Source organism: Herpailurus yagouaroundi, unplaced genomic scaffold (genome assembly GCF_014898765.1).
Source record: "Herpailurus yagouaroundi ecotype Mexico unplaced genomic scaffold, PumYag 186, whole genome shotgun sequence".
Lineage (NCBI taxonomy): Eukaryota > Metazoa > Chordata > Mammalia > Carnivora > Felidae > Herpailurus > Herpailurus yagouaroundi.
This window is the reverse complement of record NW_024412417.1, coordinates 20237723-20260576: the sequence shown is the minus strand read 5'-3', so window position 1 is coordinate 20260576 and position 22854 is coordinate 20237723. Positions and strand designations below refer to the sequence as shown.

Below are 22854 nucleotides of genomic sequence, written 5' to 3'. Positions count from 1 at the left end.
CTAGATCCTCTGCATTAAGAATTATTACTTTTATGATTTTAAAGATTAAGTTAGGGGCACTTGGATGGCTTAGTCAGTTAAGTATCTGACTTTGGCTCAGGTCATGATCTCACCATTTGTGGGTTCAAGCCCCACATCGGGCTCTGTGCTGACAGCCTGGAGTTGCCTCGGATTCTGTGTCTCCCTGTCTCTCTGCCTTTCTGCTTGTGCTCTGTCTCCTCTCTCTCTCTCTCAATAATAAACATTAAAATAAATAATAAATAAATAGTAAGTTAAAATTTTAACAACCCCAACAGATTTCCTTTAACTTAGCAAGTTCCTTTAATGCATTTAAAATAAGATACAAATTACTTTAATATATATATATATATATTTAAGTTTATTTATTTATTTATTTTTGAGAGAGAGAGCACTAGCAGAGAGAGAGAGGGAAAGAGAGACTCTCAAGCAGTCTCTGCACTGTTAGCGCAGAGCCTGATGCAAGGCTCAATCCCATAAACTGTAAGATCGTGACCTGACCTGAAATCAAGAGTCGGATGCGTAACCAACTGAGCCACCCAGGTGCCCCAAGATACAAATTATTTTAAAATATACTTATATACACATTTTTTCAGAATTATAATTGTACAATTATTAACTATGTCCCATATTCTTAAAGAGCTTGTAATGTAAAAAGAGGAAAAATAGATTAAAGAACATTTTTTTAAAACAATCCCCAGGCTACAAAATTATAATAATTTTGTCTCATCTGTCTTTATAGACCTCAACATTTTTTTTCCTTAACAACAATTTGGAAACTATTTAGTAGGTCTGTTTCTTTACAGGACTTTAGATAGGCCACAGCTTGTGGAACTTCCTGGATCTATGAGTATTCTTTCTTTATCCTTTAATCCTGTGTGCTGACAGAATCAGAGCAAATGAACAAGAACAAAATAACCTATTCCTTAATATAAATCAAGGAGGAAATGTAAATTAGTCTCCTTCATTATAGATGGTGATCAAAAGCCTTGATAAGAGTCACCTTTACCCCTGCTCCACCAGGGACCATCCTGGGCCTATTTAAGTGGGATTTAAAATTATTTACCTCAGAAGGAAGTTATCCTGTATTTTCAAATGGATCACAATGTGTAAAACATGAAACTTGGTCTTGTTGCATGTTTTTTTTTTAATGAAGTTATACTTACTGTGAATAATAAAGAAGTGTAAAATAAAAGCTCAATTGTGTAAGCGCTGAGGTAGAGGTGTGTGTGTGTGTGTGTGTGTGTGTGTGTGTGTGTGTGTTTTAAAAGAAAAACTTCTCCCTCTCCAATAGACTGACAGTCTTCCACATGCTTTTCCTAAAGCCTTTCAGGAAAGGTTCTCTATGCCAAAGCCAGGCTGAAATGTTCTTGTTTTTCTCAGGCATTTTTCTGGAAATTTGAAACACTCCACACTTTTTGGGTAGATCATTCAGGATTTCAGTCATTTCCTGCCCTGAAATAGTTTCATCATGGCGTCGTCTTAGAAATTTTTGTCATTGATAATTTCTTTATACTAACATAACCAAAAAAGCCATAATTATAAATTCTGTGGTTATAAATCTATGGATTCCACAGGACAAATTCAGCTAGTAGCAGCAGGAAACAAGGCGTACTCAAAGGATTTAACTGAAGTGGGTTTAATAAATAAATCTCTTTAAGTATGTGCTTGATCCACATGTAGTTTGGCACATAGTAAGATTAGACATGAATAACCAAAGAGCATCAACTTGGCTGCAGTCTTCTTAGAATCTTACAGTAAATGTGAAGGGAGAATATTTTACATAGAATTTTGGAAAGGAGTATCATCTTCATCTGGACTGGTAGTCTGCCTCCAACTGAAACCATGATGTTAAAAAGGAGGAGGAGGAAGAGCAAGGAAGGGGAGGGAAAGGGGGAAAGGAATCTTAAGCAAGACTTGTTGAAAAAATAACGACTTTTTCAGTGCTACCAGAGGAAAATACCTCAGGTGCCTCAGGTTACCGGATGACTCCCTGGTACAGGGGCCTCTGTTGCCTTTGCTAGGGTCTTACTTTGCATGACTTACAGTTTATTCTCTCTAGTAGGAAATTTAATGGCCTTGCCCTGTCTAAAACCAGATTCCTTTGTTAGTATTGATCCCATCAGACAAAACAGGTGAATACCCCCAAACTTCTCTGATAACTCACCGACTTTCTTGAGTATGGATTTGCTTTAACAAACTTGCCAATTTACAGGAACTATGTATTGTAAGTGATATTTACCCAATCCCTTTTGCTTATTTATAAGCTCCATCAGTGTGGGGACTGGGTATAATGCCTGTGGGCTGGTTCAGTGCCAAGACTTGATATATATATATGTATATGTTTGTTTAACCGATGAAAGATCATGTCTATTGTTTCCCCCTCAAGATGAAGGGCAGTACTAGACAGTTAAGAGATGTGGGTGAACACCAGTTTATGTAGTGATTCAGATGCTGTATGTAGTACCTACGTCAGATTTATTTAAGTATTCATCTTCTAAATCCCTTCTCCTGGAGATACTAGCTGTAAATATAGGTGAAGCACACATTCCATGTACTTCTGCCTTCCCTAAACTGCCACTTTTCTATATAATTTCAGGTCCCAACTTTTCACCAGACCTAGCACTTAATCCTTAACATTGTTAGTACTGAACACATGGTTTATACATATTCCTGGCAAAATGATAATAGAACCAACAAAACACATTTGCTTTCTATCTATTTAAATTATAATTTTGGGGGCGCCTGGGTGGCGCAGTCGGTTAAGCGTCCGACTTCAGCCAGGTCATGATCTCGCGGTCCGTGGGTTCGAGCCCCGCGTCAGGCTCTGGGCTGATGGCTCAGAGCCCGGAGCCTGTTTCCGATTCTGTGTCTCCCTCTCTCTCTGCCCCTCCCCCGTTCATGCTCTGTCTCTCTCTGTCCCAAAAATAAATAAAAACGTTGAAAAAGGAAAAAAAAATTTAAATTATAATTTTGGGGCGCCTGGGTGGCTCAATCGGTTGAGCGGCCGACTTCGGCTCAGGCCATGATCTCGCGGTCTGTGAGTTCGAGCCCCGCGTCAGGCTCTGTGCTGACAGCTCAGAGCCTGGAGCCTGTTTCAGATTCTGTGTCTCCCTCTCTCTGACCCTCCCCCATTCATGCTCTGTCTCTCTCTGTCTCAAAAATAAATAAACGTTAAATTATAATTTTGACAGTGTTTCTCAATACTGGACATTTTTGGACATTGTTCCCTTGAGTCTGAGAGTTTTCAAGAAAAATTACATTTTAGGGTAGAAAATTTGAAGCATGGATTTCTATTTGGGCCATCTTTCTTTCCAAAGGAGTAATTTATGGAAGTGACTCATAAGGAAATAATTTTAAAAGCAGTGGGTATTTTTGAATGATTAGACCTCATTTGCTTGGGTTTATCTGTTTTGGGATCGGAGGAATCAAGAACAGAGGACCTCCTGAGGCAATGTACAGACCTGTTGAGCCTTGTAAAATTGCTGGAATCTGTCTGAGTAATTAGCAGCTTTGCACCTTTAGAGGGAAACTAGGATTTCTTTGGGTTGAAGCATGAGGCATGCAAATGTAAGAGAAAGGCAGGGACAATACTTGATGAAATAGTCGAGAGGTAGCAGCCCAGAGGGGTTCTCATCACTGTAATTCAGGGCCAAAATTTCTTCTGGAGTTTGGTAAGAACTGGCATTTTTAAAAGAGCAGCCAAGGGGTGCCTGGGTGGCTTGGTCGGTTAAGCGTCCGACTTTGGCTCAGGTCATGATCTCGCGGTCCGTGAGTTCGAGCCCCGCGTCGGGCTGTGTGCTGACAGCTCAGAGCCTGGAGCCTGTTTCAGATTCTGTGTCTCCCTCTCTCTCTGCTCCTCCCTTGTTCATGCTCTGTCTCTCTCTGTCTCAAAAATAAATAAACATTAAAAAAAATTTTTTTGAATAAAATAAAAAGAAATTAAATAAAATAAAAGAGCAGCCAAGGCAGAAGGCAAGAACAGTGCACTAAAAACCATCCACTTCCAAGAATGGACCATTGAGGTCCTGTGTGTACTAGTATGTCCAAAAGTAAAAAGAAAAAAAAGGATATTAGGAGAAACAAATCATTTTGCCAGTGCCAAATTCACTTTGTTCCAGAAACTAGGATATTTCTTAATATCAGTTTCATAAAAACTGAAATAAAAGCCAAAAATGAAACAATGGCAATTACTTTTTATATGGATTCTAGTCATTTTATTTCAGGCAACCAGCATATTTTATTCATGCCTAGTTCTCTTTCAGTCTTTATTTAAAAAGCTATGGAATTTAAGATGGTCTTTCATGGGGAGCAAATTATTTTAATTCTTTTAATATTCATAAAAATGTAATAGTTCTAAAGTTTAGTACTAAAAGTCTTTATTCATTTTTTTCTCTTATGAGTTACCAAAGTAACCCTGCCGTCAAAATATTTCTGTATAATGAAGAATTATTTAGTAATGAATATTTACCACTAATTGACTATTTTGATTTGACATACTTTTAAGTAATATTAATTTACTTTAAATTCCCATACAGTTCTCATCATCAAAGTATAAATGAATAAACCAATCATGATGAATATTTAATAAGTATGGAAAGCATTTATAGGAGCCAGCTATGACTTTCCTGTTTGCTTAATAAGCATCTACACAGGTCATTTCATATCATACATGGTAGCTTATAATAATGATCATAGTTATAATCTATAACTTGAAAGTTAAGGGAAAGTTTCTAATTGAATATTATTTTCATTTTACCAGTTTAGCACAGACAGCAAGATATTGGATTAATATATTTTGGGTGGGTATGTATGGCAATAAAACAGGATCACTTTTTTCTGCTCCCTTGAACTCCAAAAGCCAACTCTGTTACCTCTCAAACTCTATTGACCAGTTGATAAGCCAAGTAAGTGAAAACTGGATGTGGTCAGTGATATTCAAGTAACGTTTTTTTCCTAACACAAACACCTCTGAAGAGTTCACACTAATGCCCCCAAGTTGCTATGTGAACTTTTTATTACTAACTGCATGAAAAAATCTATAGACAGTTTTGACCCAAAAGGATACTACCTAAAGTGTTAAAACAGACAAATCTTTACATGTTGACAACATGAATGTTACAGGAATATTTGTGGTCCAAAAAGCTTAGAAGATTTTGCCTTAAAATATGTTCTATGATAGCTGATATTTTCTTTGTTAACACAATTGGCCAAAATATGGAAAATAAAAGGAGAGGCATCCCCAGGCATTAACCCAGAGCCTCCTGAGCCGTGCACGTGTGTGTGAGTGCACGTGTGCATGGCTCACTGCATGGCTTCTCTTTGCCATCATTGATTTCCTCCTCCTCATTAAACACTTATTGATTCCTGTCTTCCAGATGACACAGGCTGTCCCAGTAGCCAGTCAGTGTCTCCTGTGAAGACACCCTCGGATACCGGAAACAGCCCTGTTGGCTTTTGCCCTGGAAGTGATGAAGACTTTTCCAGAAAGAAATGCACAGTTGGAATGGTTAGTGAAGGAAGCATCCAGTCATCTCGATATAAGAAGGAACCAAAATCAGGCCTTGTAAAGCCAGGTAAATGCACTTACTCTTAATGTTTTTCTCAGAACAATATGACTGGGGTGATTTCACATTTGAAACAAAGCACTTGTATATCAAGACAAAGAATACTATATTGATATTATACCCACTACCCAGAAACATCTCTCTTTTGTTTTTTAAGAAAGTGGGCAGAGAGTGGAATATTTTGTGTACTTATTGTTAATAATTGAGTAAGTGTAGGGACATATGTGCATTATATAGACATAGAAAAAAGAGCAAAGTTGGAGAAATGTAAACTGGATGGTCTAACACATTTATACTATGTAATTCTAGCAGAAATTATACGATGAAATTACTTGGAACCACTTAAAGTGCCTACAGATTATGAAAAGAACAGGTTATCTCGATGCAGATCTATAGGGATGGGCATACTTACTGGCCTAGTTATTTTATTTGCTTTTAAAAATTAAATATGAGAAATTGTGGTTTATATACACTATGGAATACTACGTGGCAATGAGAAAAAATGAAATATGGCCTTTTGTAGCAACGTGGATGGAACTGGAGAGTGTGATGCTAAGTGAAATAAGCCATACAGAGAAAGACAGATACCATATGGTTTCACTCTTATGTGGATCCTGAGAAACTTAACAGGAACCCATGGGGGAGGGGAAGGAAAAAAAAAAAAAAGAGGTTAGAGTGGGAGAGAGCCAAAGCATAAGAGACTGTTGAGAACTGAGAGCAAACTGAGGGTTGATGGGGGGTGGGAGGGAGGAGAGGGTGGGTGATGGGTATTGAGGAGGGCACCTTTTGGGATGAGCACTGGGTGTTGTATGGAAACCAATTTGACAATAAATTTCATATATAAAAAAAATTAAATATGAATATGATGTTATATGTATACATATAGATGTTCAATATTGTAAAATATGAGATGAAATGGAGATTTTTATTACAATGGGTGAGACACCATGAACACCAGAAAATGTCAGTTCTCAGAATTTGCAATATATAAATAAATATTTTACATCCCAGAAATATATACGTTATATGAATAAGTACAGTTTTAGTAAAACTAAAGTTATAACTTTAAAGTAAAAATCTCTGAGCGTTGGCATTGAGAGCTGCCATATTGCGTTATTTTCTTGGACACCCACAGTGAATGCTGTACGTATTTATGAGACTGAAAAGACAGATTAATGACTTATAGGAGTCCTCATTCTTTACGTTTGTCTTCTCATTTTTGTTTGGTGATGGCATTATTGTGCAAGGAGCTATAGACAGCTTTATTTCAATGGAGCCAAGGCTTGGTCCTGTGCCCTCTTCCATCTCTGTCTGCTTTTGTTCTTCCTGAATAACTGATTTGCTCAGCACATCTTAATGGATTATTCTTCATCTTGCGTTTGGTCAACCAAAGACAATGTTGTTTAGTCTCAGAATACAACTTAAACGGTGTGAAAAAGAAATCCCCTTTCTTAGGCTCTTGATAAATGGTAGTCATGATGAGTTCGTTAATAGTCTTTTGCTTTGAAATAATATGAAAAAGAAAGGGGGAAGTCAGAATATAAAAGGGAAAGATGGTTATTGTAGAAAAAGTGTTGGATACCTTCAATGCTTAAGACAGAGACAATGAGTTAAAAGAATGTGATGTGATTAGAGCCAGCAAATAAACATTACCTTGTGTACCCAAGGACAGGAACTACCCCCCTCCCTCCTCCAGCTCAGTGGTTCTTTTTAAAATTGAGATATAATTCACGTACCATAGTATTCACCCTTTTAAAGTATACAATTAACTGGTTTGTAGTTTGTTCAAAAAGTTATGCAAACATCACCACTATCAAATTTCGGAACATTTTTATCATCTCCCAAAAGAAACCTCCTACCCATTAGCAACTACTCTCTGCTCTCCCTTTTCCCCAGCCCCTGGCAACCACTAACTTACTCTGTCTCTGTGGGCCTGCCCATTCTGGACATCTTGTATAAATGGAATCATACAGTACATGGCCTTTTGTATTTGGCTGCTTTCGCTTAGCATAATGTTTCACAGTTCATCAATGTAGCATGCATTAGTATTTCACTCATTTTTGTGGCTCAGTAATATCCCATTGTATAGCTATACCACAGTTTTAAGTGGACTTTTTTTGGAGCAATTTTAGATTTACAGAAAAACTGAATGGAGGGTACAGAGTTCCCATCTACCTCTTCACACCTGCCACCTCCAGCTTTTTCTTTATTAAAGTCTTGCTTGGTATGGTTATACATTTTGTTTATCCATTCACAGGTGATGGACATTTGCATAGTTTCTGGTTCTTGGCTATTATATAAATGCTATGAACATTCATGTAACAGTTTTTCATGAATATGCTTTCGGTTCTTTTGGGTATATACCTAGGAAAGAAATTGCTGAGTCATATGGTAACCATATTTAACAGTTTGAGGAACTGCCAAAGTTTTCCAAAATGACTGCACCATTTTACATCCCCACTAGCAATGTATGAGGGTTCCAGTCTCGCCACATCTTTGTTGACAGTTGTGACTGTCTTTTTTATTATACCCATTCTAGTGAGTGTGAAGTGGTATTTCATAGTGCTTTTGATTTACGTGGCTAATGACTATGAGCGTCTTTTCATGTGCTTATTGGCTATTTGCATATGTTCTTTGGAAATATCTTCTCAGTTTTCTTTTAACCAGGGAGTACCCACCCAATAGAATCTATTTCTCTAACATATGGGATGTAAGCTTAAGAGCAGGAGCCTTGTCATCCTCTTTTTATATTCCTAACACAGAGTCCGGTGAATAGTGGGGGCTCAACAGCAAAGGTAGGCTGTGGAATTGAAAAGATAAAATGGTGCAGGAAAGAATGCCAGCTGCGTGAATTGAAAAAACAAAAACAAAACAGTGATTTCACTGTGCAGGCATTGTATGCAACGTGTGCAGGGTTTGGATGCAACGTGAAATTATTTCATTTTGGTTTCCCATCCCCCCCTCCCTACCTCTCTCCTCATTCCAAAAACATTTTATAGAGGTAACAATACAAGGAAAGAGTAACACAGGAGACAAGTATGGTGCAGCAAGAACAAACTAAGATTAAATGGGCATTAAGATTATCATTCCTTGTTTCAATAATCGTAATAAGAATAATCATATGTTACCATAAGACTTAAATCCGTAAGTGTGTGTGCAGGATTCATACTGAGCAAGTCCTTAATCCTCCAGTAGTAGGTACCCACTTGCCAAAGACCAGCCACTTGCTTGCTGAGAATGTTTAAGGCCTTAGGTCATCCTGAAGAAAATGCATATAATTAAGAAAAAGAAATAAAGGGAGGGAAGGAAGGAGGAGGAGGGAAGGAAGGAAGGAAGGAGGGAAGGAAGGAAGGAAGGAGGGAAGGAAGGAAGGAAGGAAGGAAAGAAAAAGATAAAAGGAAGAAAACAAGAACAGTCTTCATGTTGTTTTGTTCATGGATCCTTTGGGAATCATGAGGGCTATGAACCTATACTCCAGAAAAATACCCATATGCACAAAATATCACTTCCTATTTCTGAGGTTTCTTAGACCTCCTTTATTAGAAATTATGAATCCTGGTGTAATGACCCTTGCCCAGAGGCAGAGCCCGAAACACCACTTTTGTCAAAAAACAACTTTTGTCACCAGAATTCTGATTTACTTGCTCATAGGCATTCATATCACCTAAACAATCTTTATCTTAACAATGTTTTTATTTATTTGCATTTAACCAAGGTCAGAGAGATCCCTAAAGCTTATTTCTTAGTTGCCTAAAATTCCTAATGTCATCAGCGAAAAAGTTGCTCAAGCCTTTGAGTGGGACTCAGTTCTGTACAGTAAGCTCTTTGCAGAAAAATCTGCACCGTGACCTATAGTTCTCTGAACTTTCGGCAGAATAAACCTGTCAGTCTCATAAATATGATGAGAGGAAATCCTGGAAACGAGGCCCCTGGATGACTCCACAATTTATAAAATGCAGAGACCTCATCTGTTAAACCACAAGAAGATTCTGCTCTCAGGTTAAAACGTTCCGCCTCCTCCCTAATCCCAAGTGACAGTCTCCCCTCAGCTCAAACCCATCTTCAGCCCTTGATGTGTGCTCTACTTTTTTTAAAAATAAATCAACTCATTAGAACCAATACCAATTTATTAAAATAGCAAGCAATTAGTGTCTCTTCTATAGATGTTCCAGGACTCTTTAACATTAAATAACCCAGGCCCATTTAATTTTAGGTCCGTTGTTCTAGATTCTGGAAAACTGCTATTCACCTCAAAAAGGAGTTCTTGAAATGCCCCTTTAGTCATTTAGATAAAGAGCTAATAATGCTCACTGAGTATCCGATGCAGAAGGAGAAGGGAAATCTGTCACAGGATGCCGGGAAAGGCTTAGAAAGGTGAGCTGAGCAAGCCTGCACCTTGCCAGCTGGGCACCGTGGCACACACAGCATGAAAGCCCTTCCTTCCTCCAGGACCTGTTCAGGAACTTCTTGGAGGCAGTGAGCCTTCTGTCATTTTGGCTTCTATCACTTAATGCCTATGCACATTTAATTAAAAATTGCCACCAAAGAGCAAAAGGAGACATCCCTATGGTCCAGTTGGATAATGGCTTTGCATTTTCTTGGTTTCCTTTTATCTACAAGTCAGTTCAGCAAACATTCAAGACTGAATCCCCAGGGCCTAATGCAGCGCCTGTCTTTATAGGTAGGTGTCCAATAAATATTTAAAAGAGAAATAGAGTGTACACTCTGTGCAAGGGATTATGTTTGGCATGGGAAGGGCGTCGGAGGGATGCAAAGAAGACCTCAGTGCCATCCCTGCTTTGTAACTGAAGACAGAATACCGTGTGATAAATCTGGCCCATAGTGCAGATCAGAAAGAAAGAAATGAAGGCATTTCGACTGGGGGCTCTGAGGAATCTGCCGTGGTAACAATTCTTCTCCCAGGTGCTCCTCTCAAGTTTGGTTTGCAGAAAAAGAGAAGAGAGGGAAAACAAACCACCAGAGACTCTTAACAACAGAGAACAAACAGGGTTGATGGAAGGAGGTGGGTGGGGGACGAGCTAGATGGGTGATGGACCCTTGTCCATGAGCACAGGGTGTTGTAAGTGAGGAATCACTAAATTCTACTTCTGAAACCAGTATTGCACTGTATGTTAACTAACTAAAATATTTTAAAAAGTAAATTAATTTTAAAAAAAGTTTGGTTTGCAGTTTTCCTGATGATTTTTACCCCGAAAGGCAAGGCCTAATGGGATTAAACAACATTCCTGGGCCTCCTATCATGCTGGATTTACTACTTGGTCTATCTTAGTTTGAGAAAGAAAAAGACCTTGGTGTCATTATTCTACAAAAAGAAATACTAAATCCTTTCCCCACAAGGCTCGATGGAGAGCTGGGGAAACAATTACAAGATTTAAACAAATAATTGGAAGACAAGGAAGGAGAAAAAAAAACACACCTGCTGATTGAGGAGACAGATAAAAAACAAATCGTTAGGGTCACAATAATTTAAAAGAAATCCACATTTAGAAACTGAAATGTTGAAATCTGCATTTGAAAGACGTCACTGTGCTCCATCAGCATTCAAACTAAAGCAGTATTCCCTTGTCATCTGACACCACCCGGGCTATGGAAATTGGAGACCTGGCCAGATGAACTATAATAACCTCACAACAATAACAGAGGCTTGGTTACTTTAAAAAGACTATTTCCCACATTAAGAGGCAGATGCTAGAAAACTCAGAAGGCACCAGCTAGGTTAGCGATTAATCAACCCTGGTTCCCTCAGTAGATGGAGGCTGTTTCTCATACAGCTGATAGCTACAGATGTTCCTGTGCTTATCAGTAGCATGCCTTCACTTCAAAGTTAGTTCTGTGAAATAAAGGAGAGCTAGACAACTTACCTGGGGCAGGCCATCCTGATAATAACTTGAGCTGCCTGGAGGGGAGTTGAGAGCTTGAGAATGTCAACATGTGCTGCTGCCCCCTAGGTTATGCAGCTTGACTTGGCGTGGGAAAAAGAAAGTGTGGGTCGGGGTTGGGAGCACTTTCTGACCACCAGACTCGGGTGTCCAACATACTAGGTTCAAATTTTCATACCACCACTTTATCGCTGTGTGGTCTTTAGCTACTTTTATCTCCCTAAAACCTTGTATTCAGCATCTGTAAAATGGGTTCTTTCGAAGATTCAATAGACTAATGAATGTAAAGTGCCCAACATTGGACCCTCCACAAAATAATTCCTCAAGTGCATGTTCATAGTGGTCATTTGTAGCTACCATAGGTGACACAAATTCTGTGCACGTTCCTTTACAAGAAAACTCTTTAAAACTCTCACCCCACAGGGGCTCCCGGGTGCCTCAGTCAGTTAGGCATCCGACTTCAGCCCAGGTTGTGATCTGGCAGTTTGTGGGTTCAAGCCCCACATTGGGCTCTGTGCTGACAGCTCAGAGCCTGGAGCCTGCTTCGGATTCTGTGTCCCCCTGTCTCTGTCCCTTCCCCGCTTTCACTCTGTGTCTCTTTGTCTCTCTATCTATCTCTCTCTCTCAAAAATAAATAAACATTAAAAAAAAAAAAACTCTCACCACACAGAACTTGTGTTTATTTGAAACCCCACTCTAGCATGTCATGGGATCCTAGTTTACATAAAATGGGAGCAGTGTTTGTCACAGGAGAACACTGGCAACAGTGTGAATTGACAGCTGATGCCTTGACAATGAGGAAGGAGATGGGAAAATATGAAAGAGCAGACAAAAGACCACTAAAAAACACAGTGGCCTCTTAAATGTAAGTGCTTTGTAGCACTTTGTGCAGTAATTAATGTTGTAGAAACAGACTGAGTCATTGTGATGGTGGAGTTGGCAGAAAATGATGTGTGTGAGGGCAGAAAAATGTCCTAAGCATTTTAGAAATATTTTCATAGAGTGGAAAAAATTACAATTTTAGAGCTAAAAGATTTTGGTTCTACGGAAACTTTCAGCATTCTTGGCAAGGCATGATTTTTCTAACAGCTTACAGTTACAATCAAAGGTCTTGCAGAGTAAGGCTGTGATCTATTTTAGATACTGAAGACCTTATGAAAATATCTGGAAGATATATTAGATGGAACTGTGGGCTTGGATAACACTCTGAAACTGGATTTAAAAATTTTTTAGCTAGGGGTGCCTGGCTGGCTCTGCCAGTAGAGCATGCGACTCTTGATCTTAGGGTTGTGAGTGTGAGCCCAACATGGGTGTAGAGATTACTTAAAAAATTAAATTACTTTAGAAAAAAAACTTTAAAGAGTACTTAAAAAATTAAATTACTTGAAAAAAAAACCACTTTGGATGGAGGTACCTGGGTGACTCGGTTAAGTGTCCAACTCTTGATTTCAGCTTAGGTCATGATCCCCGGGTTGTGGGATCGAACCCCATATCCAGTTCTGTGCTGTGCATAGAACCAGCTTAAGATTCTCCTCTCTCTCTCTCTCTCTCTCTCTCTCTCTCAACACCTGGATGGCTCAGTCAGTTAAGCATCAGACTTCAGCTCAGGTCATGAACTCATGGTTCATGAGTTCGAGCTCCACATTGGGTGAGCCCTGTTTCTCTCTTTCTCCCTCTCTCTCCCTCTCTGCCCCCTTGTGAGATTCTTTCTCTCTCCCTCTGTCTTCTGCCCCCCTTCCCGACTCTCTGTCTAAATAAATAAATAAATAAAATTAAAATAAAAACTGTTGAATTGCAATATGTTCCTCTAAAAACTTTTTTTAGCTAATATTTATCAAGCACTGATTATCCCAATCAAAATTCTAAGCACATTACTCATTTAATCCTAACATCAGTGGGAGAAAAGGATACCATTATCCCCTGTGTTACAGATGGAGAAACTGAGGCATAGAAAAGTTAAGTAACTCATTCAAGGTCACACAGCCTGTAAGTAGACTGAAACAGGGCAGTCTTGGTACTAGCTTTTAACCATTGCCCTGCTTATAAGGTCTGCCTTCAAAGGAATAATTTTAATTGCAATAAGGGAGTGTGACAATTGAGAAAAATGTGTTGAATAAGACAGAAATTATTTTTCTTTAATGTCTGTAAAACCCTAAAAATTCTTATTAATTTTTATAAATTAGCTAATATAGTCCATATGTAGATTATGCTGGTTGTTGCCAATAACAAAATCAATGAACCTCAATATAGCTTCAATAAAGTCCACAGAGTTGAACACATAAGACTGTTTGGGTGCAGATCAATCAACTGTGAGGATACGAACATCAAAGGAATGTTAAGATCTTCGGTGTTCTCCTCTTAATCATAAACTAGTCCTTTCCTGCTTGTCAAAATGTTTATTGTGCTACCCTGCATATCATGAATACTTTCCTAAGCAGAGGTCATTAGACTTTGTCAATTTAAACAAGAGCTTTTGCATTTATACGGAAATGAGCCTCTGAACCTTTCTTTCACCCCTAGAGCAAGAATGCTCACCCAGAATACAGCAGAGAACATGTTGTGGTAGACTATTGTTCAGTCTGTCACTTTTCCCCAGCAGACACCAGATCAGTAAAATAAAGCTGAAATGTGATGAGTGGACAGAAGTGTTTATCTTTGTGCAAGGTTACATATTCACTCTCATGCCTTCCTCCCATCTGTGCTTTTGAGGATGCACCCAATCAAGCTAATGGTGCCAAATGGTCCGGTAATGGTGTTCCCCTAAGAATTAGTGAATTGTAATCCCCTTCTTCCCAAAGGTGACTGCCATCCAAATCCTGGGTCTGCTAGCATTTATTGCATGTGTAGTGTTATGGCCACCAGTTTGGGGGCCTGCCAAATGCTTACTAAGTGCTCTAATGTGTTGAGAACGAAGCATTATTGGTTCCCCATACATAGCAGATGTTCCAGCAGACCACACACTCACTATTAAACATACTTATCGACTGCCAACGGAAGAGAAATAAACCTGGAACCTTATACATAAACGTGGAAACCAAGAGTTATAAATCATGCAGATCTATGCTTTAGATTAGACTTTTGTTTTTGTACTAACTGAGGAGAGTTTATCGAAGACACTGTCTGTGTGCAGAGGTGGGGGCATAATTAAGGGGATCCAATGAGGTATGGTGAAATACTTGGCCTTGTCAGCAGCTTGGAGTTATTTCTACATCCTGAAGGGCCCAGAAGAGGGCGGAGTTACTCAGAACCCAGAGGGAAAGAACTCTGAGGCTACGTGTGAAGCAATTGGACACGCGCTTCTGTGTAGGAATGAAACCCTTGATAGGAGAAGAGCCAGACAGTTAAATACCCTGATCTCACTGTCTCCTTTGTGGGTACAATTCGTTTTGTGGCATTTTGGTGTACAGCAGGGCTATAGACAAAAAGTTATAGGTTGAGAGGCACCTGGGTAGCTCAGTCGGTTAAGCGTCTGACTCTTGGTTTTGGCTCAGGTCATGATCTCACGACTTTGTGGGTTCAAGCCCCGCGTTGCGCTCTGTGCTGGCAGCGTGGAGCCTGCTTGGGATTCTCTCTTTCTCTGTGACTCCCCCACTTGCATTGTCTCTGTCTCCCACAAAATAAATAAATAAACATTATTTTTAAAAAAGAGAAAAAGAATATGTGTTGAACCACATAGTATGTTTGCTTGGGTAATTCACTGCGTTAACATTTTCTGCCACCCAAGCTTGTATCTGATAGCAGCCAAGGATGCAGGCCATGGTTTAAGTGAGGTAATGCCTCAGGAACCTGGCTGCATATACTTGGAGATGCATGGACTAGAATGTTTATGGCATAGCAGAAGCATGAGGTTCACGTCAGAGTCTAAAGAAAAGAAAGGGAACCCGTACTTCATCACATCTAAGAGGTTTCCGCTAAACCTAGGTTTGAATCCTGGCTGTACATTGACCAGCTTTCATGCAGCTGATATTTATTAAGCATTTAGTCTGTGCTGCTACCGTTGTTCTAGACAGTAAGGATAGAGGGAAGAAACAGACAAGATGCCTGTTCTCATGGAGTCTGCCTTTAACATGGGGAGATGGCTGATACACAAGCAGACAAACAAGATGAGTTCAGATAGTGACAAATGAAGCAAGGTAATTTATATAGACAGTGGCTGGGGATGAGGCAAGGGAGTGTCTGAGGAGATGACATTTGAGCTGAGAACTTAGCTATATCCCTTCATATTTAGGGACGTGTGGGGGTGGGGGTAAGGCAGTGAGTTAGGAAGGGAGAGAGTGGTGTCAGGTGAAGTCTGTATCGTTTGATTACTGGGAAGCCATTGGAGGGTTTCAAGAAGACAGACATAATTCAAGGTAAATGTTTGAGATCCTTTTGACTATTCTGTGGAGCTTGGATCATCAGGATGGGAAACTGGAAGAAGATGTACTTAAGTTTAGATGGCTTAGCCTAGGAAGGACGGTGGAAACAGAGAAAGATATAGGGATGCAGTGTATATGGCAGAATCAAAGGACTCGCATTTCCCTAATGAGAATTAAAAAATTTTATTTCACTTGCTAGCTCGAGTAAATCTTAGGAGATCTGAATGGAAGAGTCCGTTTCTGATGGATTTTTTTATTCGTTATTTTAGTTAAATATACTTATTTATACTGTACTATTAATTTAGAAACATTGGGGGGTGTTTTTGTTCACAGTTAATGTAAGATTTTTATTCAGTTTTTCTCATCCCTAGAGCTACTTTCCAACTCCTCTGACTTCTGGAACACATCATTTTCACTTCCACCCAATTTGTTTGATACGAAGCAATTTTGAATCCACGTCTAGTGCTCTCATTGGACATTTTCTTTAAGACTACAAGTACGATGAAGGTATCAGTGAAGTTACTGTAAAAAAGAGGTTATAAATACAAAGGTTAAATATAAACATTAAATAAAATACAGAGGTTAAAACCAGACAGAAGTTTATTTGTCTCTTGCTAAACAAAACCTAGGTATTTGGGTGATCCCTAATCACCTGATCACCGAATCACAACCTATGTCAGGTTGGCTGTGACCTACTAGGCAGAGGAAGGGGGAAAGGGACCGGGGGACACTCAGTCACTTTAAGGTCAGGACACAGAAGTCATTTCCAATTATATCCCAGGACACTTGGTCAAACAGGCACCCGTTACTGTGGGAAAAGGGGAAAATGGAGGTAGACAACCTGCAAGCTGTCACAACATCCACTGTAGTATGAGGACAGCTGATTTTTCTGTTTTCCTGTAGATTTATACAAATACCCTTCATTATCCAAAGCTATTTGGTTCTTGAGTTCAGTTAGCAAGGGATATGGGTTTTTGTGATCTCTACAATTTAACCATTGACCATATTGCCATTTAAAAGTTTCTTTTAAAGGATGGGGGGAAATCACAGGAATAATTACATAATCTGTTTTTTTTTCATTTCTTAGCCTCCTTCATTTTAAACAATCCCATCAGTTGACCTCCATAGGCAGCCCAAACTAGCACTGATTGAGGTCAATTCAGACTGATGTGTGTTTTTCAAACAGCATTTTTTGTTCGGAGAAGGTAATTATGAGCAAGAGCTCTATAATAAGAGGCTATGGAAAGACTCTAATATATGGGCTTTCTCCTTTTCTGAGAGATAATTGTGGGAGGAGGTTACCTCACCTTATATTTAGGCACTGAATAGGGTGAACCAGGCCACTTGCAGACCTATGGAGAAAAGAAAGTCTTCTCTTTTTCTTTATAATATAGAGGAGTAATTAATACTTAGCTTTTGCAGGTTGCTGTGAGAATCGTAAAATGTATCGGGTATATAGCATATGCATACTGCACATCACTGAGAGGTCCACGTGCACATCTTGTATCTTTGCAAAAATCACTGTTAATGTCTGGCAGGAAGTTTTGTATGTAGTGATGGTGTCTGCCGGCATGCTGTATGTGTTCAATATATTTATTGAACGTATTGAATTATCTCTGTTATCACTGCTATTAAATAAGAAATGAGGCAAGTTTACAAAGAACACAGCTTTAGAGGTAAATATGTGTATCACGTATCTTTGTAGAAACCAATGTCAGTATTTGGCAGGAAGCTGCATTTGTAGTGATGGTGTTTGCTTGGTACACAGTATGTGCTCAATAAATAATCACTGTCATTATTGTCATTAAATAAGAAATGGGGAAAGTTGACAAATAGCACAGTATTAAGGCATTGGAATGTCTACTCACCATCTCCTCTGCATTGGTCTGGTTTTATCACAGATAACTGTTTTGTAAGAATTATTCTGATATAATGGAGGGCTTTGGTGAAAGCTTAATAAACATGTCTACTCTAAGCAAATCCATTTGGAAGGACTATGCCCAGGGAGTCCTCGATTCCTTTCCTCCCTTCAGAACAACAGATCTCTCCTGTTCCTCTCTCTTGGGCAGCTCTGTGAAGTGCCTTGCATATTTAAATAGCTGGAATTCATGGAGTACAACAAGCATTTTTTTCCCCAAGCTTCACATTCTTGCCATTAAATTTAGGAATGTGTGGGGTTTTGATGCAATTTCTTCCTTGTCCATTGGGATACAGTCATTGTAGAAAGACTAAGCGTTTTGCTCCAACATTGTCAAAGGATCAGCCCTGACTTGTGCAGGCATTTCCTTCTATTTGACAATTTTGTATTTCTTTAAATGCTTTGTGTCCATTCACGAGGGCGATGGTTTCATTTGAAATGCTGCAGTCACCAGGGAGAAGCTCCTCTTCCCTGATAGGCCAGCCATCTCTCTGCCTCCTGTTGCTATGGTGCCCAGCAGAGGAACTTCCTTGCCCTGCACATGGAGGAGGCTCTGTCTCCATGGATACCCCACTCTAAGACTGTACTCCATGGAGAGATGAGCTGCTCACACTGTATTTCTGCACGAGACATACCCCAGCCTGTGGCGGGAGGCTGTTTGCAGAGGCAGTGTTTGCCATGAAAGTCTACGGAGCTTACCTTCTAAGTAAGTAGTATTAGTCACAGTAAGTAAATAATTATATTGGATCACAGAGGATATGCTCTTTGTGTATGTCTGTGTGTGTAAAGTTAGTTGTGGTAGGCGAAAAATGTAGTCTAAAAGCAAATTTCAACTCTGCCTCTCAGATATTCTGAATGCAGAGTCTATAACTAAACTTTTAAAAATACACACATATATTGTTTTAAATACCCCTTGTCATCTGTGAGTCTGTTTGTGGAATTCAAAGCCAACGCAATGAAGATAGATTGACCATGGACATTTACATTTTAGAACGCTCTTCTAAGTCTGAGCATCGCATGCTGCATTTGTAAATGCAAAGCCTGGCCTTCCCCGGCGGTGCGCTCTGGGAATAGTTGAGCACAACCACAATTAATGCTAATTGGCACTGCGCATAGTTGCAGTGGGCCTCTGTGTAGGCTGAGACGCAGTGTATTTATTATCGAGAGAGCTTGCTCCCGTGCTCTTGTCTGCCAGTTCATGGAAATTATTCAGAGCACATCTCTGACCAGTTTTAATTTACTTTTCTCACGTGGCATCCAGGAGAAACTCTGAAACTCTTCATGTACATGGAATTGGGATGTCGAAAAGTTTTCTTCTTCTTCTTCTTCTTCTTCTTCTTCTTCTTCTTCTTCTTCTTCTTCTCCTTCTTCTTCTTCTTCTCCTTTTTATTGACTGATTTGATCTAACGCTTCCTCTTTACATTCCAAGAGCATAAGGGTTGGGTTTGCAGTGTTGTAAAATAAATGAGTCATCTTAAAGCGATTTTCATCTGGTGGGCAAATGATTAATGTCTGTGGTGTTAAAATTAATTACTAGAAACAAAGGAAGCCTATACATATGGTAAGCCTAAGTGTAGTTCAATAACTTTAAAATTGTGTAAAATTTAGATTTTTAGGCCATCCACAGTAGATAGCATCCAGCAGGTCTAAACAAAAAGCAGAGCATGTGTTATATTGGTATAAGAGAAATTCATTTTTAATCACATAAAAGAGCACAGAATATCATGCTAGATTGTAAATTTCTTTTATTTTCTGTACTTATGACTGACAACTGTTAGTCATGGCTCAATTTTTATTGCCCAAAGTGGTGAAAAAATATCACCCTGTGAGAGTGTGTGACAAGTCCACATCTGACTTTGTCACTGAGGTCAAGCTTTAGGTCATTGCCTTAATATTTTATAAATATAATTTCCATCTGTCAAAGGAACAGCAGACAGATAAAGGGGCATGATGAACTCTGTTGTGATCATGCTTTTGGAGACATGGAAACAATGTCAATGACACTTTTCCAATGTTTTTCAGCTGATTGGTAGCATAGGGTCCCATTTCACCATCTCGATGTGTCTGTCCCCTTCTCTGCAAACCAGCATAACATGGGATTTTTTTCGACCTCAAAATATGTGAACCCCCTCTCTAAAACTGTTTCCTCATCTGTACAATGGAACAATAATAGGACCTGTGATATAAGGCTGCTTTGAAAATTGAGTGACATCATCAGTGACACATGGCACACAGTAATTATTAGCTGTTGTATTATGAATACTATGAGTATCATCATCACCATTTTTGTGATGCCATATAGTCAAGGGAGGCTGTGGCTCAGAGCTTGCACAATTCTTTGGTTTGGTTCCCTTAAGCCTATCAAATTTTCTATCAAATACTTACTGAGAATCTAACTATGTGCTTAGTATTCTGATGGGAATGATGGCATTCACTGTACAAGATAGTGTACCTAGCAAAATGTGACATAGAGAATAGTCTTCTCTTTTCCAGTGTGTGCTTTTCTCTTTTGGTTAAATGGCTATACGTGCATATAACAAAGCGTTGCCTACTCATTTTGCTACCACTAGTGGATATGTAGCATTCCACAATGGGTCTGTAAGATAAAAGGGGGTAGGCCATAGCATAAGTTGTTAATATTTATAATAAATTAAAAATATGACCGTGAAAAATCTAGGTTCAAAGTTTAAGTTCACTTCCTTTCCTGAAAGGATTTCCGTTCAGAGTGTAGTAAATGACATACTTTGAAAAGAGAACAGTTTCATTAAGTTGAAAGTTTGGGGGGTGATGGGAGAGGAAGAGACAGGAATGATTGATTAATCTGTATAAAAATAGGCCCCATGCTGGGACTTTTCCTTTTGCACTAATCCTGTGTGACATCTGAGCCAAAAAAAAGAAGTACATATAAAACCAATGCCCTATGCACAGAGCCTGCTGGTGTTGATTTTAAAAACGCATGAGGAGTTGACCCAGATTACATTTTGCAGCTTTATTTTTATTTTTATGTCATTTTCATTTTCCATTCCTTCTTTCTGGCATATCCTCTCTTTCCATCTGTTTGCCCTGGAAAGAACGTGGCATGTGGAACAAGGACCATACCAATCCACTTGAATGGAAAAAAAGGGAAGACATTTTACGATGTGATTTAAAATGAGCTCTCGGGAGTTTGGGAACTTGGGAATCAACGTATGTCCAAATACATAGTTAAATATATTATGCTAAACATGATTTCATATGCAATATCACTCAGATAATCGAGCTAGAATAAGCCCTCTGTTGTAAGTTTCAAGGCAAACGTTAAATCCTTAGCAACATCCCCACCAGCATGGTGACCTTTTATCTTTACGATGCTGGTCTGGTGACCAAAATAATGCCCCACTTTCTTTCCCATTGTTATCGGCCACACAGTCAGATGCTCTGATGGTGCACAGTTTGTCAAGTGTTCCGTTAGGCACTTGGTGCTGCAGGCATGAGTTGTGGGTCACATCCTTTTGTTGACATCTGAGGAGCATTTTGAGCTCTCAGCTCTGTTCGCGGAGTCTTTTTTTTCAGCAGAGGGAGTTTGTGGCAGTTTCAGAGGGAGGCATGCTTCCTTGCCCTGTGTGGCGGCAACATTATTCAGGGAAACTGGATCTTCCTGAGTCTTTGGCTTGTTGTCCTCACCCCTGTGGCTGAGATAGGAAGGCTCTGCAACCCTCTGCCAGGACGATCTGATTTCTGCCGAGACTGTTGGCGGGCCTGACTGTTCTTGAGAGATGGAGGGTTGTGCCTGAACCTGATCCTGCCTGACATCCAATGCTTCTCCCCTCAGTTACTGGAAGAGGAGAAGGATCCAGGCCACAGGCTGAGAAGCTCTAGGCGTACTGAGCAATGGGTTAGGATCTGTAAGTGGTGCCCTGGTGTCGTATCCCACCAAGCCGGGCTTGCCAGGGATAGTAAGGGGTTTTGTCTGCACGAAGCTGGGGCATTCTTGAATTTTGGATGGGATTCTCCAACTTAGCGTTCCCACCCTTCCTTCTTTCTTTAGTCTCAGCCACCTCTTAACAGAACTGAACCTGTAATGCTACTCATTTGTTTTTTCAACAAGTAGTTATTGATGAGTCAGGTACTGAGCCAGGTACTGGGATATAACTGTAAACCTGGGGTTCCCTGTAAGAAGTGTAACATGTTTCTGGGGGAGGTACAGGGTCCCGTGAGTGCAGAGAGGAGAACCTTAGAACCCAAACTTTGGGAGTCTGAAAATCATCCCAGGGGAAGTAGTGTTGTACTGACACTTATAAAGGGTTAAACCAGCTGTTTAAATGTGCAGACACTGAGGTATCAGAACTTCACAAGCCATTGCTGTTCATTTGAATACTATGTACTCCCTTAGGGTTGGTTTTTTTTTTAAGGTCATTTATTTATTTTGAGAGAGAGAGAGAGAGAGAGAGAGTCAAAGAGGGGCAGAGAGAGAGGGAGAGAGACAGAGAATCCCAAGCAGGCTCCATGCTGTCAGCACTCAGTCCCACAAACCCCAAGATCAGGACCTGAACCAAAACCAAGAGTCAAACGCTCAACCACCCAGGGGTTCCTCTCCCTTAGAGTTTTAAAAAAAATTCTGTTGTTATGATTACTATGTTATATCTAATAATTATTTTTTAGATGGCTCTTTCTTCTGCTGGGATGTGAGCCTCTCTAGGACATGGACTACATTTTCTTCCTTCCTTCCTTCCTTCCTTCCTTCCTTCCTTCCTTCCTTCCTCCCTTCCTTCCTCTTTCTTTCTTTCCTCTTTCTTTCCTCTTTCTTTCTTTCTTTCTTTCTTTCTTTCTTTCTTTCTTTCCTTATCATTTTATTATCTTTTGTTTTAAATTCATTTTAGCTGCTTCCCTGTTTCTTTTTAATGTTATGTATAAAATGTGATGCATAACAAGAATATATATAACATACATGTAAGGCGTTCACTATAATAATAAGGCAAATATTTGTGACCCACCTTCCACTCTTAGAATTACCACCCCCAAAGCTGCCGGTGTGATCTCCCAGAGCCCATTCTCTGCCTCCCCCCACAGGTCACCACTATATCGAAATGTGTGTTTTGTATTGCCTTGCACTT

The 22854-nt window shown here is 39.6% G+C and overlaps 1 protein-coding gene across 2 annotated transcripts in view; it reads left to right on the top strand.

Annotated features, from left to right (window-relative positions):
- SYBU (syntabulin) overlaps positions 1-22854 on the top strand; it is a 74415-nt gene that overhangs the window by 19780 nt on the left and 31781 nt on the right. The window contains exon 3 of one of the 2 annotated variants that reach the window (XM_040494270.1): positions 5397-5594. In XM_040494270.1, the coding sequence (XP_040350204.1) occupies positions 5397-5594 (198 nt within the window). Of the gene's footprint in view, positions 1-5396; positions 5595-18097; positions 18468-22854 lie in introns of those variants that run through there. The other variant, XM_040494271.1, reaches the window with a different exon arrangement.